This window comes from Trichosurus vulpecula, chromosome 5, assembly GCF_011100635.1.
Source record: "Trichosurus vulpecula isolate mTriVul1 chromosome 5, mTriVul1.pri, whole genome shotgun sequence".
Taxonomy (NCBI): domain Eukaryota; kingdom Metazoa; phylum Chordata; class Mammalia; order Diprotodontia; family Phalangeridae; genus Trichosurus; species Trichosurus vulpecula.
In genome coordinates this window covers 85,965,166-85,983,905 of record NC_050577.1, presented here as the reverse complement: position 1 = coordinate 85,983,905, position 18,740 = coordinate 85,965,166, and the positions used below count along the sequence as shown (strand labels likewise).

At 37.9% G+C, this 18,740-nt stretch overlaps 1 protein-coding gene across 1 annotated transcript in view; it reads right to left on the bottom strand.

The window, feature by feature from the left end:
- Positions 1–469: 469 nt before the first annotated feature.
- The window catches only part of LOC118850913 (receptor-type tyrosine-protein phosphatase N2-like), a 180,221-nt gene continuing 161,950 nt past the window's right edge, over positions 470–18,740 (bottom strand). Inside the window, exons 11-12 of the mRNA XM_036760537.1 lie at positions 14,079–14,152; positions 470–1,010 (exon numbers count right to left, since the gene is read on the bottom strand). Coding sequence (XP_036616432.1) covers positions 939–1,010; positions 14,079–14,152 — 146 coding nt within the window. The 3' untranslated portion in view covers positions 470–938. The remainder of the gene's footprint in view (positions 1,011–14,078; positions 14,153–18,740) is intronic.

Genomic DNA, 18,740 nt, shown 5'->3' with positions numbered 1-18,740 from the left:
TATATTGTTTTGAATAAGATTCTATCACAGGGAAAGTCTGTCCCTATGTCTGAATGGAAACATAGCACTTACTTAGCACTACAAAGTTGGTGAAGCAGTTTATGTGAGCTGGAAATGGAACTTTAAAAATTTCTGGGCATGGTAAATACATAGGATGAAAGTGTATTTGATCGTAGGAGAAAATCCTTGTGATCGCTACAGTATTGTGGATTCTATACTTTTGGCTGCCAAACAACTGCGCCAATAAGGTCACTCATGGGCCTCCAGCTTAGGTCAGCAGCACGACTTCAGCAACTCACTTTCTTCCCGGCATTTGTATAAAAGCTACAGAATGTTTAAACAACTGTTAAGGTAACCTTCTGTCTAGCTGCTCAAACTCTTCATGGGAAGATAAGCGTCTGTTTATGGTAAGTCCGGTTTTTTAAAAAATATGCATATATGTATATGTTTGTGTATATACATACACATACATACATGCATATATGTATATCTCCAATGTGATGTTTACCTGTGAGTTTTTAATTTGAGACCCTATCAGTCTTCCTTTGGAAAGCTATAGATGAAAACTAAGCATTCTTCTCTGAGAGCATAAGAATATATTAATTAATGAACCACTACTGTTATGTTATTTGAAATTAAATGTGCGTGGAATGTGTGCTTTCAGGAAGTGAAAAATTATTTCAAGAAAATGAAAATGAATAGATGAGTTATTCCCCCCTTTCCCAACACTGGATGTTTCTATATATTTTTATTAAACAAAAATACACATTTTAACTGCTAAACTGTATCAGCTATAGGCATTTTGAAGACCCTATGATTATGTGGTTACAATAGAAGACACAGTTAAGGTCAAGTCATAGTTTCCAACGACATTCACAGGCATGGAGGATGAGGAGATGAGGGATGAGTCTTCAGAAAGCTTCAAGGAATGGGGATGCTCACTGGGGGAGCGCCTTTAGTATTGCATTTACTTCTTCAGCCACTGCTGTCAAGGCAAATTCAAACTGCTCCTGTGAACATTTAGGGGAAAAGAAAAAAGAAAAAGTGGGTGAATGAGGATTTTTTTCTTCTTGCCCCAATTTGAAATTGTTCTATTTTGCAGAAAGAAACCATTTAGACAAAATAAGACCATCCAAGCCATACCACATACTTCAGTGGAAAGGAACAAAGTGAACTTCAGTTTGTTAATGCAACAGACACAAACTTGACACTGAACCTAACACTGAGCAGAGCATCGTGAAAGTGAAAGCCTCATTCTTTATCATCAGGAGGAAACACTGCCAGTAGAAACCAACACATTGGGGAAGCTATTTTCAGTAGGGTTTGTCGGAAAGGTGGTCGTGCTCTGGTTTCATCTGCTAGAAAGATAGAAAACAGTTAACCAATCCTGACTGACACAGGTTAATTAGGCTAGTGCTTAAAATAGGAATCTTTAGCTTTGCGTTACCATCTCCAGATGATAGCAAGCATGGTGATGTTTTTAGAACTCAGAATTATAAATTAATCCTTGGTTTTTCTCTCCTTAAAAAGTAATGTACAGAGCGAAGGAGAGCAATGTTGTAATCGCTTTTCAAATCAACATTTATCTCAACACAACCCACAATTTTGCTTAAATTGCCAAGAAGCTTACCTCATCAACAGTGTTTTTCTTATTAAAGATATATGTTTGAGTGTGTATGTACATAGAGAGAGAGAAAGAAGCAGATAGAGGGAAGGGAGGAGGAGGTGGGAGGAAAGAATCACACAGATAGATAGATGACAGACAGCCCATACAGTTAATTAGAAAGAACGTTAGACTTTGTATAAGGAAGGGATTGGGTTTGAGTACTGGCTATGACAGTCCTGGTTAAGTCACTGAAACTCATTGGGTTTCAGTTTCTTGTTGTGATTGTAGTTTGAGTACAAGAACACACTTGTTCCAATATGTGGTCTGAGGGCAGTAGCTGGGTAGAGGCAGTGGCTGAGTTCCTATCACATGGGAACACCTGCTGTTTCTGTGGGAACTAAGAGTTCAGGGACACACCTGTTGTTCTAGTGAGCAGTGAGGCATAAGTTAGGACACTGATGGGAGATGAGGGTGCTAGGTAGGTACAGTAGATCTGTAATGAAGCTAGAACACTGGGCTGGGGGCAGCTCTATTAGGACTTCATTAATAGAATAACTCTAAATTTCCATCTGCTTATTGATTTCTACTTTAAACTGTCCAGGTCACATTCTACATGGACAAAAATTCACAATTGTTTCAAGTAGACAGTAACTACTAATCGATTCTACTTCGTCATCATACAAACCCCATGGATCTAAGTTTTTCCTTCAAAGGTCAATTTAAAAAATTATCCAGAATAGTTTTGTGGCCAAGAGAAAAAGATAACTTTTTTCTTTACTATTACTCAAGGCAATGATACAAAAAGGATGCACAATGCATATTCAAAAATGTTTCTTGCTAATATAGTCACATAAACGTTTTGTGGTGAATTCAGAAAATATCATGAAATATAGCTAAGTTGGGTCAACGTTAGAATACTTCAACTCTTTCTAAAGAATTTCTCTCAAATGGTGTGCATAGAAGTCAACAAGCATTTATTAAGTATTCTACTATGTGTCAGGCACTGTGCTAAGTGCTGGCGATACAAAAAAAGGCAAAACCCCCAGTCCCTGCTCTTAAGGAGCTTATAGTCTAATGGAGGAGACAACATGAAAACAACTATGGACAAACAAGTTATATGTGTGTGTATATATTCATATATATGTATATATATATGTGTGTGTATATATATATGTGTGTTTATATATGTGTGTGTGTATATATATATATATGGGTATATATATGTGTGTATATATATGTATATATATATATGTGTGTGTGTGTGTATATATATCAACCCGACTCAGACCTGGTCCAAATCCAATTTTAGAACAACAAGAGGTCATCTGGATGGAAAAGATTTGAGGCTACCTGGTTTTTATAATGTCTGAGAATGGAAAGGATCTGATACACACACACACACACACACACAAACACACACATAGACACAGGATAAATTGGAGATATTTTCTAAGGCAAAGCATCAGCATTAAAGGGGCTCAGGAAAGGCTTCCTGTAGAAGGTGGAATTTCACCTGGGACTTGAAAGAAGCTAGGTAAGCCATGAAGCAGAGTTGAGGCAGTAGAGAATTTCAGGCATTAGGGACAGCCAGTGAATATACATGGAGTTGGAATGAACTGGGTAAGGAACAATAAAGAGGCCAGTGTCACTGGTTCACAGAGTGTGTGAGGTAAGGAGTAGGAAGATTGGAAAGGTAGGAAGGGTGCAGGGTATGAACGATTTTGAAAGGCAAATAGGATTTTATATTAGATCCTGGAGGTGAAAAGACTCCAGCGAAATCAAGAAGAATGAGGAATTCAAAAAGACCAGGAGATTTGGTGATTATGAGATCATTGGAAACAGCGGCAAAAGTGGGTTTGGTTGAATGAAGAGGTTGGAAGCCATACTGCAGAGAGTTGGGAAGAAAGTGAGAAGGAAGGCGAGATGGGAGTTCATTACAGACATAGGAGACTGTAGTTCAAAGGCATGAATTGCATGGGAGAGTGCTGTGGTCAGATTAGATTTAAGGAAAATCACTTTGGCAGTAGAATATAGAATGGACTGAAGAGTGGAGAGACTTGGAGGAGGAGGTCCAATTAGAAGGTTGTTCCAAAAATCTTGGGAGAAGGGATGAAGGCCTGAACTATACTGGTAGCTATGGGAGTAAAGAGAAAGGGAAAGAAGTGAGATGACAAGTTTTGACAATGGATTGAATATGTGAGGGGAGGGAGAGTGAGGAGTCAAAGATAATGCCAAGGTTACAAACCTGGGAAAGTGGAAAAGTGGTGACTGTAAAAAAGAGAGATTTGGAAGAGGGTGGGGTATAGGGGAAAAGGTAAAGAACTCTTTTTCAGATGCATTGAATTTGAGATGTCCCTAAGATACAGAGTATGCCATGTCCAATAGGCCAAGTATTGAAGCAAGACTGAAACAAGAGACAGAATGGGGTTGCATATGTAGACCTGAGAGTCATTGGTATGACTCCCTATCATCCCAGATGGTAATTAAACCTATTGGAGATGGTGAGGTCACTCAGAGATGTAGAAAAAGAAGAGAAGAGCAGCTAGAACAGAGCTTTGGAGAATATCCACAATTAGGGAGTATGATATGAATGATGAACCAACAAACAAGACTGAGAAGAAGCAGTCAGACTGGTAGGAGGACAACCAGGAAGAGTCATGTCATGAAAGTCCATGGAAGAGAAACTCTTCAAAAGGAGGGGTTGGGGTGGGGTGGTCAACAGTGCCAAATGAAGTAGAATGGAATGGGCTACGTCTTAATTGGGAAATTTTCTCTTGAATTGGGGCTGTGAACAATGAAAAGATCTCTGTAGTGGTTTACTTCCTAAGAGTTATCAACGACTCTCAGTAAGCAACTTTAGGGATAAAGACCAACTGGGACTGTAAATTAGAAAGTGATTAAGTTCTGAGATTTGATTTTTTTTTGCAATGGGAGTTTATTTTTAAGAAAGCACTGAATAGGAAGTGTGTATAGATAAAGTCTAATTAAAGAACAAAATGTAGCCTTGGAAGAATGACAAAATGTCATCCTGACTCAGACCTGGCCCAAATCCAATTTTAGAAGAACAAGAGGTCATCTGGATGGAAAGGATTTGAGGCCACCTGGTTTTTATAATGTCTGAGAATGGAAAGGATCTGAAAACCAGCCAAGAATTTGATTATTTGCCAATTGAGTAGGAAATTGGGAAATTGGGTTAATATTTTCCATGCAAAAATATTAAAAAGGTGTGAACTGAAATTAAATTTCAGCTCCATTATTTTGGGAAGGGTTTCCCATGTCCAATTTTTGGTTACATATACGCAGGAGAACAATTTGCAGATGTTTGGCTGATACATATCAAAAACAGTGGGTCAAAAATTGTGGTGTATAGGGGGATGGGAATGAAGAGAGGGAGGGAAAGTTTAATTCATTGACTCTGGTTCACCAAAGGAGAGGACTCAAATCAACAGGCAATTTTAGCCTCCATTCATAACACTTTAGTCACACTATAATATTCCTTCCTAAGAAATGAACAGGGAAAAAAAGACTAAATGCATCTAGAGCAATCCTCCTTAGCTTACCTTATACTTATTTTTTTATGTATTTTGTACACTTATACATACATATGCCTGTGTATGTAGGCATACACATTACTTTCTTTAATACAATATAATTATGCTTCTCAAGGGATTATTTCATTTTTGTCTTTATATCCCAGGCACCTAGAACAATGCCTGGCACATAGTAGGTGCTTAATAAATGCTTGTTGATTGATTCACATAACTTTTTTTCTGTAATAGTAGACATCAGCACATATCATGTACAGTTTTTATGTTAAAAATATTTTTGATAGGGTTCCGGTGAGAGGAATTGATGGAGGTGCCTATGCCCATTCCTTTATTTTGGAGGGGAGCAACATCTTTTCTGTCTCAAAGATTCTGTAAAAAACCTCCTCTCTTTTAGGGCAATGAAACTCTTTTCTTTTCTTCTCCCTTAGGAAAATAGCCAGAACAGTCCATTTGGTCCTCTCTTGCCTTTCTATAGTCAAAGACTATTATTTGACCTCTGTTGCAGAGAAAACTTGAGTGTAGAAAGGAAAAGAAAGGAATAGAATTGCTGGGTATCTTTGTGTCCATAGCTGGGAATACAAGGAGAAAGCTAGAGTAACTGGGAAAGGAACAAATCTCAATTTCTTGGAATGGGCAAGGATGTAGGATGGCTATTAGAGGGGTCAGAAAATTCAATATTGAATGTTGGTGATGACAGGAAGCATCTAATGAAGACTCTCTGGGGAATTTAGATTAATTGGGGGAGATGTGGGTAAGGACGCTGGAGAGATGAAAGGAGAATGGAGACATAAGAGAAAATGATGAAGGAATGGTGGTAAAGTAAGCATCTTGTGTGTGTGTGTGTGTATGTGTGTGTGTGTGTGTTTCTTCTTAAGAGTTTTTTAAAACAGGTTTCTGTCATACATGATGGTCCATAAGGGTGAACAGAAAATGATATCTTGGTCTTGGAACAAACTAGTCAATTGACTTGAATTTCAAAGTGATGAGAATTTTTTTTAAAGTTAACTCTACTAAATAGTTTCAAAAGAAGAAAGTTAAGAGCTCTGATTAAAATGGTCACTTTCACAGAGATACGCTAAAGGGGAAGGAAGGAAGAAATCTGTTTACAAGTTATACATCTTGAAGAAAGAGGTACATTTATCTTTTGATGCATATTGTTTTAACTACGTCCTATAATTTTTTTCTCTCTCCTCCCTAAAAATAAAACCTTTATTGTGAATGTTAGAAATGTAGTACAGCTGAAATTGTGTGGATAATTTCACAGACTGCCTTGTGACATCTCTTGTATAATATTATACTGTTTAAGTTTTTGTGTGTCTATATGTTGTCTACACAACTAAACTGTAAGTTTCTTGAGGGCTGGGACCATTATATACTTCTTTTATGCGTCTCATGGCATGCAGAAGCTTATTATACATAGTAGGTTCTCAAGGAGTACTTATTGATCTATTAAACTACCTCATAGAAGCAAAGCAATTTCCCTTATAAAGATAACTATAATTATAATGAAAGAATAATAAAATATAATGTACTATACTAATGTTCTATTCCAGTGCCTTACTGTGTACTGTGCCATGGAAGTGTCCCTGGATTCTTAAAGACTATGTTAATGGGGCACAAGCTCTTAGCAATTTCCATCAAGCAGAAAAGGCTTTGGTGGTCTATATTTCTGTTGTCTGAGGAGCTACTCAGCTAAATTAAAAAAGGATCATGAAGCAATCAGAAACAATTATTAAGTACTTTCTATATGCCTGACACTGCTAGGTACTAGAGATACAAATTCAAAAGTGATTGTTTATTCCCTTAAGAAGCCTCATTCCACTGCGGGAGGGGAGAGGGAGAACAACATGTTCCCAGGTAAATAAATTCAGGAGATATCTATCTATCTATCTATCTATCTATCTATCCCTGTCTATCTATATCTATCTGTCTGTCTATATCTATCTATCTATATCTGTCTATCTATCATCTATCTATCTATCTTTCTAATCTACCTACTGGACTTGCTTATCACTGTATCACTTTTGAATTTACATATATATGCATGTACATATGTGTATGTATTTCTGTATCTATATATCTACATATATAAAATGATTTGGGGCAGGGATAACTAGAAGAACCACTAAAGACCTCTTGAAGCATGTGGCACTTGATCTAAGCCTTAAATGAAACTATGCTTTCTGAAAGGTAGAGTGGAGGAGGGAATGCATTTCAGGCATGGAAGATGGAATGTCACGTATGGGAGACCACAAAGAGGCCAGTTTGACTGGAATGTTGTGTGTCTAAAGGAAAGTGTAATCAGCCTAGAAAGAAAGATTGAGAAAAGCACTAAATATAAAACAGGAGAGTTTATATTTTATCCTAGAGGCATTTGGGATGGAGGTTCTTGAGTGGTACAGGGGTATGGCCAGACCTATGCTTTAGACTCCTAATTTATCAGCTGTCTGGAGGGTATAAGAATGGATACAAAAAAAAAGACCAATTTGGAGACAACAGTCCAGGGGAGAGGTGGTAGGGGCCTGAGTTCATGCTCTCCACATGAGCGAAAAGAAGAGGAAAGATGTGAGAGATGTCAAGGAGGTAAAATCAGCCAGATTTGGCGACTGATCACATCTGCGGCTGAGGAGAGGGAAAGTCAAGCATGACTCTGAGGTTGTAAACTCAAGTGACTGAAGAATGGCACTATCCTTAATGAGGAGAAACTGAGAGAACTGGGTTCAAGGGAAAAAGATAATGAGTTCTATTTTGAGAACGTTGAGTTTGAGGTGCTTGTGGGACCATCTATGCAGAGCAATTTACTAGACATCTTGTGATGTGGTGCCAAAGCTTGGGAGAAAGATAAGGGCTGGATATGGAGATCTGAGAGTCATCTTCACATAGAGGTAACAGTTGAATCCCTAGGCTGAAAGTGGGGAACCTGCAGCCTTGAGGCTGCATGTGGCCCTCTAGGGCCTGAAGTGTGGCCCTCTGACTGAATCCAAACTTCACAGAACAAATCCCCTTAATAAAAGGACTTATTCTGTAAAACTTGGACTCAGTCAAAGGGCTGCTCTTGAGGACCTAGAGGGCTACATGCAGCTTCAAGTCTACAGGTATCCCATCCCTGCCCTAGACTGTAGTGAGGAAGGATAAAGGGAGGGAGAGGAAGAAAAAGTAAGGCAAGGAAGAAGGAGGAGCAGGAGGAGGACACCTATGGCAGAGTCCTGAAGCAACCCATGTATAAGGGATGGGGAATCGATAATAATCCTGCAAAATAGACTGAGTAATATCAAAAAGACAGGTAGGAAGAGAACCATGATAAAAGTGGTCAAGAAAACCCAAGAGAAGAGTATCCAGAAGGAGGCGTGGTTAGTAATATCAGATACTGCAGGGAGTTCAAGAAGACCAAGGGCTGAGAAAAGACCATTGGATTTAGAAAAAAAGTGGTCATTGAGGGGCAGCTAGGTGGTACAGTGAGTAGAGCACTGGCCCTGGAGTCAGGAGGACCTGAGTTCAAATCTGACCTCAGACACTTGACACACTTACTAGCTGTGTGACCTTGGGCAAGTCACTTAACCCCAATTGCCCTGCCTTTCCCCCTCCAAAAAAAAAGTTGTCATTAGTGACCTGAGAGAAGAAGTTTTAGTGGAGTGGTGTGGAGAGAAGCCAGAGTGCAAAGGATTGAGCAGAAGCAAATTGAGTCCAGATAGCTTGTCTAAGAGGTTGGCTGTGATGGCCAGTAGAGATTTAGAATGGTAGCTTTGGAGGCAAGTGATTTTTTTTTTAAGGATGAGTTCAGGGAATCTTTATTGGCACAAGAAAGGAGCCAGAAAAGAGGTGAGAATCAGAGAGAGAGAGAGAGAGGAACAATTGAAAAACATACACTCTTAGAGGAGATGAGAGAGGATTGCATACAGGGTACACACAGAAGGGCTGACATCGACAAGAAGGGCCACCGTCTCCTCTAAAACTGGAGCAGAGGAGGAGAAAATGGGACATGATATTGAAGTGATTTGAAGTATGGAATTGGGGAGGAGAGAGAGCTGGCCACAGATGATTGGTGGTTTTCTACAGTGGCATTCCACTGCACAAGGGAGAGAAGAGAAAACATATGGGAGCAGTAATCTGGTGTCATCATTTTGAATGAGTGTCAACTGGGCAATGGGTAGAGAAGACAGTATAACTGATTAAATAAAGGTCAAGATTTTGAAGGGAGGAAAATGAAGACAGAGCAGGTCTGATGATCTGGCTAAGCAAGGAGGGATTGAGCATTTAGGAGGGGTCACAGGGGACAGAGGGAGATGAAAAGAAAGGAAGTTATGGTCATATAGATGAATGTTAGCATTATGGATTATGAAGGTAGATGGATAGTGTAGAGGTCAAGGGTGTGCCCATTGCCCTGTGTGATTGAGGTGTGAATGCTAAGTTAAGAAGGCTGATAAACTTGGAAGCACCAAAGATTTGGGTCTTGTGAGAACCTTGGATGTTATCTAGTCCAACCACCTCATTTATAGGTGAAGAAACTGAGGCACAAGCAGCTACATCACTTGTGTCAGATCACTGCAGTAACAAGTGACAAAGTCAGAATTCAAACTAAGGTCTTCTAATTGCAAATGGAGCCCTCTTTCAGTTGTACTTTGGTACTCTGATCTCAGAGTGAAGAATTTTGTGGCCCCAGCAACTCTCAGAGACCATTTACCAAGTTACAGATAGATTGTGATCTGTTTTGGTGGGGTTGAGTTCTAGGGAGGATATGTGACTTTCCTAAGGTCACACGAGTAGCAAGTGGAAGGAGGACTGGGATTTGAATACAGTTCCTTCCAAATCCAGTGAAGCACATGACCTCTAGGACCTTGACATATAATTAAATGTATTTAAATAACATGCATTTTGTAAAAACCACAGGGTTTTTTGTTCTTGTTACTAAACTAACCAAAAGAACAGGAGTTTTTAATTTATTATCAGAAGCATTCCTTTGCCCAGGGAACTCCTCCTTAAGGGCAACTTTTCTAACGTGACTTTAATTTGTAGTTTTATAGTCCACAGTAAGTCACATATTCAGTCCCTTTTTTGTAGTTTAAAAAAAACCCATGTGATTTGTTTTAATATATACAAATAAACTGTCTGAAGACTATCTCCTTCTGGCCCATATAACAGAATACTTAAAGCAATACACTAATTTGGTGATTTTTAGAAAATGACTAGGAAAGTTCAGATTTCATGGGATTGTACGGGGAAAAGAATCTTAAACTAAAATGTAGTAGTAATGTGCTTGAGCTTACAATACTTTTGTCCCTTTTTATCCCAGTACCTAAATTTACATTTTTCTTTGAAATAGGCAAATCTCAATTGTCAAAGCCATGATGTTAATAATTCCAGAGTCATGTATAATGAAGTTCTCCATCACCCAGAAAATTAGGCAATGGGAAGAGTTATCACATTGAAGAATTAGAACACGGTTAAACACAATGTTAGAACACACATGCCGAACAACACAGTGTCATCTTTCTTCGATGATCCAGAAGACTTTGAGGCCTGTGCAGTGCCTCAGGCCATCGTCTTGAGCATCAATGACTTTTGTGCTATAGATAAGGAGAAGTACCATTTAATAGTGAATACTGGATGATGTGATGCTGAGTAATGGAGAGCTTACTATTCCTGCCTTTGGAATGTATTGTATGATTCTATTTCTTTTTTTTTTTTTGCAGAAAATATCTCTTCCTAATGTGGATAGTAAAATTAGTTTTCATTCCTTGGGCATGCACCAACTGGTGTTAGAAGGAGGAGGAAGTGTGAAAATTGGCGTATGGTGAGCGGAAAGGGAGGAAGACATCAAATGGGAATTTACGATTTTCTATGGATACTTCACTTAGTAACTTTGTTTGCAGATAATTAAGAGTTGCCCCCATGAGAAAATCAGACTCATCATTTGCAATAATAGAAGAGTCACTATCCTGCCAGTAATCCCCTTTTTTGATGGGGGAGGACAAGGAGGGAGAAGAATAACAAAGTTTTAGCAACTCTACTATTTGGTTAATCTTCATATTATGTTCCATATAGACAAGGGCTGTTAACAGGCCTGCTTGCTCAAGGTCACAGAGTGAGGGAGTAAAGAAGTCTGACCTGAGGTCAGGGTTACTGAGTTACAATTGTTTCTATGTAGCAAATGTTCTTTCTTTAATTTGGACTTGGATAAGATACACCAAAAATGTGTTAACTTTTGAGAATGTTTCTCCTTTGTATACTAAGCCCCTTTTTATTCCAAGAAACAAATCTTAATAATGGAAATATCTGGATGACATCCTCATTTATTACCAGTAAAACTGAATATTTTTGGAAGGTGATATGGAAATTTGCAGAAAAAATTATAAAAATAATTATACCTTTTGACTCAGTAATCTTACTGCTGAGAAAGGGGTAAAAAAATAACTAACTGTTAAAAAAATTGCTAGCAGCATTTTAACAACAACAAAAGTAAAAGTAACCTAAATGTCCCGCAAAAGGGAATGACTAAATTATGGAATACTGATGTAATGTAATGCTATAATGTCATCAAGACCAACAACTAAAAGGAATAAAAAACTGGAAAGATCTTGATGAAAAAATGTGAAATGAAAAAATAAAAACCTAAACTATAGGAATGGAGCTCTTAAGATAGAAGTAAAGATAAAGGAGAATTAATAGAAAAAATTGTCCTGGTGAGGTCTTACAGATAATGATTATAAGAAAATAAAAATAATTATTGTGTATACAGCCTTTAAGGTTTACAAAGTCCTTTACATACAGTATCTCACTTGATTCTCTCATCAACCCTGTGAAGTAGGTACTATTATTACTTCCATCTGACAGATGAGGAAACTGAGTCTGAGACATGTTAAATGACTTGTCAAGGGAAAAACAGGTAGTAAGTATATGAGGCAAGATTTGAACTAGGGTCTTTCTGACTCCAAGTCCAGCACTCTATGCATTATATGACTGACTTAGGTCTTGCTGATTGCAAAGCTGTGAAACTTAATGCATAAAATTGATTTTAACTTTAAATTTAATTTAAATTATTCAAATACTCTATGTATTGACATGAACAAAAATTAATTTAAGTCTAAATAATTCTAGCAAAATTGAGATAATTATATGAATATCTAGACCTAAATTTTTCATAAGACATTTAATAGAAAAAGAAAACCTGGAATTCGGATTCAACAAACACATTGCTTCTTACTTTCTTCCGGCCTTATGTGTATTAACAGAGGGTCCAATGGAATATAAAGAGCACTGCATTTGGTAAGACTGCTCCACCATGTCCTAGCTACATCCTTTGCTGTGTGTCTGTCCATGGGTTAAATCATTCCACTCCTGTCAGTCCCATTTTCCTCATTTTAAAAATGGAGAATAACATTCTTTGCCCTTTCTACTTCATAGGGTTGTATAAAGAAAGAGCGTTGGAAACTGTGAACCACTGTATCCATGGTAGCTCCCACTATAATCACTTCATTTAGTTCAGCAGCATCTTAGGGTAGTAAAGAGTTGCAGGCATTGTAAAAATTCCCATTTTTATGATGGGAAAAATGAGGCACAGAGAGGTCAACAGATGTTTACAGTTAGAGAATAAGTCATTAGGGTATAGAAAAAGAATCTAAGAATTCTATGCACCTGACTTTACAGCATTTTTCTTTCATTTATGTGTATGTATGTATATACACAAACACATCATGCATACATGTGCATATAAGTACACACATATCACATATATGCACACATGCATAGATAAATACACATGCACATCTAAGACTTTAAGTCCTCTTGGGAATTCGGCACTAACATCTTTTCTGTGACTTCAAGTCTTTTCAAGCACTAACTCTTCTAAGTGTCAGATATACTTCGAGAGAGGAAAAACCCCATATTTTATGACTTACACACTTTTAAGACATGACATTTTAAAGCTTTTTTTTTGGCTGGGAAAAGAGTGCTTTGTTTTTAGTAGACTATAGGGAGGCTCTAGCTTTTTTAGCTCCCTTGTGTATGGTTCCTGTACAGGCCTGTATATAATATAATTCAGAACATATAGGCAATCAGAACGAATGCATATTGAGTTCAAGAAACCCTGTAGAAGGTTTTGTTTGGGTATGCTATTGTTATTATTTTAAATCCCCAAGTTTCTGATACTAGATTATTCTATTGTTCACCTCTGTCTCTCTCATAAAAGCAGAATATACTATCATAATAGCTGGTATTTATGTAGCACTTTCTGTACAACTAACTCACTTGATTTCCATGAGTTAGGTACTTGTTGTCTCATGCTCCCCAAATCTGGTTAGTTGAAAGTTCCTCAAAGGGCTTCATGAACCTTGCTAGACTGTGTAGATAGCAGGAATTATTCTCATTCTGAGTGGTGTTTTAGTTAATCAATGTTTTATCATGCTACTATATTATAATACTAATATCTCAATATCTTATTATACATGTTATTTATTATACTTGGCTATATTACATTATAGTATGTTATGTTACACTAAACTGTATTACTAACATACCACATATTTCATATCTTATCATATCACATGCTAATGATCGCCAGCGCAAATGCTGCATTGGTAGCTATGAAATGTAAAAACATCCAGAGGCCCAGAACATTGGGTGGGTACTCCACGCTGATGAAGGGCATGCCTACATCGATGAGATCATAGGCCAATCAAAGTATCGCAGTATAAGTTAATCAAAATAGATGTTGGAGTTGTTACCAGAACCAACAACAAACACATTAAGAAAGTGGTCTAAATGTCTCTTTTACCATAAATAAATCCGGGTTGGTGGCTAGACAAAGCAGAGTAGTAAGCTAGTGACCTATGGTAAATTAGGGCATAGGCTCTCTCTTCTATCAAGAAAACAACTACATTGAGAGACTTTTAATGTATTTTAAATCCCAGTGGATTTATTGACAGTACCTTTGTCTGGACCATGCCTGGTCTCTGGTCCCTCAAGTGCTCCAGGGTAGCAGCAATATCAATCTCTTTAGCACCTGCAACAAACCACAAATTGGGCTGATTTCAGAGCACAAGATAATCCATGCTGCATCTGTCAATCTCCTGCTATCGGGGTTCCCTTTGGGCTAACAGTCCAATTGAAAATTATTACATTCATCCCTCAGCAGACTTGGCAGGCAGCTGCAATTTCTGTGTTCATATAGAAAAATAAGAGGAGAGGGCAGCTTTGATTAGCATTAATTCAAAAAATCTTGGGCAAAAAATTGGTATAAGATGCTTATGCAGATACTTACCGATAGCAGGACATATTTATCAGGACGGAAATTACCCTTATTTATTTAAATGGGAGGCATTTAAAAAGAATGGTTTGAATCATGTAAGGCAGTCTGTCAGAGCCTAATTCAGTGTGGGCAGAATTTTTCCACCAAAAGAAAATGAAAGTGAGAGACATACAAATGTTTTAAACTTTAGAATTAATTTTATAAAGCCGTTGTCCTTGCTTTCCCCCTCTGTTTTCTAACATTTAAGAAAGGAGAAAATGACCAGAGTTACATCTACTATATAGCAACAACACCAAAACATTCACTAGAGTGGATACATATTTTGTGTAAGAAGACCATATTCAGAGAAGCCATTTTATTAAAATTCATCACTGACACTTTGTTTTTGGAAATTCATTGAGTGAACAAGTATTTTATTGGATGCCAGCATTGTGGAAAATTGGGAAAAAAATAAGATGTGGTTCCTGCTTTCTGTGATCTCACAGTCTGGTAGGGGAGATGAGACAGGCACATAAGTAGTAAGTGAGTGTTAGAAAGTATTGCAGGAATCAGAAGACGAAAAGATCAATTGTTTCCAGCTGGGTGGATCAGGGAAGGCTTCATGGCTTCTAGGTGGTACAGCGGACAGAGTGCTAGGCTTGGTGTCAGGAAGACTTGAGTTCAAATCCAGACTCAGATACTTACTGGCTACATGACCCTGGCAAGTCACTTAGCTTTGGCTTACCTCAGCTTCCTCAGCTGTAGAATGGGGATGATAAGAGCATCTACCTCCCAGGGCAGTTATGAGGATCAAATGCGACAATATTTGTAAAGTGCCTAGTACAGTGCCTGGCATATATAGTAGGTGCTATATAAATACTTATCTTCCCACCTCCTCCCCTCCCCAACTTATAGGTAGCATTTGAATTTGTCTTTAAAAGATGGCTTGGATTTAAGAAGCAATTAGATGGTGCAGTGGATAGAATGACAGACCTGGAGTCAGGAAGACCTGAGTTCAAATTCAGCCTCAGACATTTATTAGCTATGTGACCCTGAACAAGTCACTCAACCATATTTGCCTCAGTGTAAAGTGAGCTGGAGAAGGAAATGGCAGACCACTCCAGTATGTTTGCCAAGAGAACCCCAAATGGCATCATGAAGAGTCAGACATGACTGAAATGACTCAAACACAACAACATGGATTTAACAAATGGAGACGGGAACTGCAGATTAGACAAAAAAAGCAAAGCACAGACTGTATTCTGGAAATGGAGAGTGCTTTGACTGAAACTGGACCATAGAAGAGCACAGAGTGAGAAGTCTGGAAAGGTCATTTTGTAATCAGGTCACTGAAGACCTTGAAAGCAAGACTAAGACTGGATTGGGAGTTAGGAGATCGGGGTTCTTGCTCCATTTATAGGAGAAACCTTGCAGCCTTGAACTGAGAAGCCTTGAACAAGTAACTTAGAATCATGGCTTTAAAGCCGGAATGGACACAAGAGGATTTCTAACCCAACTTTCTCATTTTCCACTTGAGGAAACAGTGGTCCAGAGAGATTAAATTACTTCCTATAGGTCACCTAGGTCTTAAAGGACCCAACTCAATTCCTAATCTTCCACTTTTCAATGATGCCTGAACTTCTTTGGACTTTATCTTTTTGAGTGTATAACAAAATGGTCTAAAATACTCAATCTCCATTCAGATTTTAATAAATTCTATGATTTGATGACTTTGACAACAAAATGTTTTTGAAAGTCCATTGGCAAGGAAACAACATAATTCAAATTGTGCATTAGAGGATTAATCTGACCTACTGTATGCACAATAGATTGGTGGAGGGGCAGCTAGGTGGTGCAGTGAGTGGAGCATCGGACCTGTAGTCAGGAGGACCTGAGTTCAAATTTGACCTCAGACCCTTGACACACTTACTAGCTGTGTGACATTGGGCAAGTCACTTAACCCCAATTGACCTGCCTTCCCCCCTCCAAAAAAAAATAAAAGATTGGTGGAGATTGGGGAGGGGAGATTGAAGTTTGAAAAAGAGGCTCTGAATGAGGGTAATGGTAGTGGATACGGAAAGGGATAGATACGAGTGACGCTCTGGAGGGATAGATACGAGTGACACTCCTCACTAGATATATTTGCCCAAATAGAAAAACAAACCAATATCAATCAAGTGACAATTATTCCTCTCTGACTAGAAGTAAACAATGTTTCACAGTTACCAACAATGAATATAGTTAATAGTTAGCATGGAAAATGCTGTAAATGTAGGTAAACTTAAACCTCTCTTAATTTGTATGAATGATTTTGTTGTCTTTACCATCTTGGATGATTTCCTCTGAATCCTCTTGAGGGTACCCCTCTCCCCCTCCATTCATTTGTTTCAGTTGTTTCTGACTCTGTGACCTCATTTGGGGTTTTCTTGGCACAGATACTGGAGTAGTTTGCCATTTCCTTCTCCAGCTCATGTTACAGACACGGAAACTAAGGCAAACAGAGTTAAGTGACTTGGCCAGGGTCATGCAGCTAGTGTCAGTAGCTGGATTTGAACTCATGAAGGTGAGTCTTTCAACTCCAGGCCATCACTCTATCCAGAGAGCCACATAGCTGCCCTTCCTCTTTAGGTTATTAATATCTAAAATATCTTTTGTCTTTGGGGAGACCTACTTATTAAAAATTTATCTGAAACATCCTAATAGAATCTAGTTTGTTATCAAGAGAGATAGTAAAGCAGAAATAGAGGGAAATACTTTTTAATGGTATTTTAGAAAGCCAAACAAAGTATCTAATTCAACAATCAACCTCACTTGAATGGTTTTTCACTACTTAAGTAATCATCCTCCTACTAAAATAATAGCATTGTATACTTGGTGTCTATTTGGTGTGATTATAGTAATAATCACATGAAGAGCTCATTTGGTTCAGAAGACACACTAGTTTGAAGAGAGATAAGACTCCTGTATCAAAAGAGAGATGTATTGTTTTAGTTTGATGGTATGAAATGTTTTGGTTGTGGGGCCATGTACATTCCAAACATTCTAATCGGTGAGAACATAAAACCAAGAATCAATAAAACATAATGTTTAGATACCATGCCAAGGAAAACTTCTCACTGGATAAATATTAGCACTATCACAGATTGAACATTAAATGGACTGAATCAGGGGCTCACGAGAACTTTAATATGTTACATGTTTTCTTATTTTACCTCAATAGCAAAGACAGTAAGATTATAATGGTGCTGAGTTCTTGAGTATGTTTCCCGCCTAATTGGCTTTTACTGGAGTGAATTCTGAACATTATTTGATTAGCTGAAAACTGAACAATGTTAGTGATTAAGAGGTAAAAAGCAAATACATTTTCCATATGTATGTTTCATTTAAACAAACCGCTGATAAATAATGAAGAAAATCTGAGCTCCAGGAAGAATGACCAGATTAGTCCAATTAGAGGTGGCCGTTTTTCTGTTTTGCTTTACCCGCACTCGGTATTGCCATGGATACCTCTTCCTTCCGTTTCATTCCTTCCTACCTCTTCTTTCTCAGGCTGCAGATACCACAGATTTCTGTCTTTTCTAAATTCCTATCACAAAGACTTTGTGAATCTCTACCCTAGAATTCACTATGATATGTTTTTTAAAAAATGGCAAGTTTACTCGGTCATTATGCATAGTGCATGTTTACTTGGCATTATAATGCTATGTTAGATATTGTATCTAACATTTTATCTTTTGACCAGCATCAAAAAGGCCATTAATAAAAAGGTTTGAGATTAAATGGAAATTATGGAGATGAGTAAAAAAAAAAGTCATTGTAAAGGCTGTGACAATGATTTGCCTTATGATCAACCAGTTTCTTAAAAGTATCTTATAAACTTATTTTCTGAACAACTTGTCTGTTATGTATCATTTTGTTCTCTAATTTTCTTGTATGTATCCAACTGCACGAAGCCTGTTTTTTCATGTTAGGGGTGCCATTTTTCCTAGTTTTTGTTGCTTCAAATTGGCTCCCATGTTTTACTCAATGAAACTAAGTTCATTCATCACAGAGACCTTTTCTTACAATGAAAAAGTAGCTCTCAGGACGCCTATGAAGATCAAATCTAGAGATGTTCTAGGACCTCAGAAGCTACGTATTCCGGTCCAACCGTTTCATTTTACAGATGAGGAAACTAAGGCTCTTCAAAGATCAGGGACATGCCTGGTGTCACACAAATCAGGAAATAAATAAAGCCAGTATTTGAACACAGTTCTATGACCACCAAATTTGGGGACCTTTCCTATTCTACCTCTTACCATAATGTACTAGGCATTCGGCAGGTACCCACTGATTACTTTTAGCTTTTATCCTAAGTATCGCT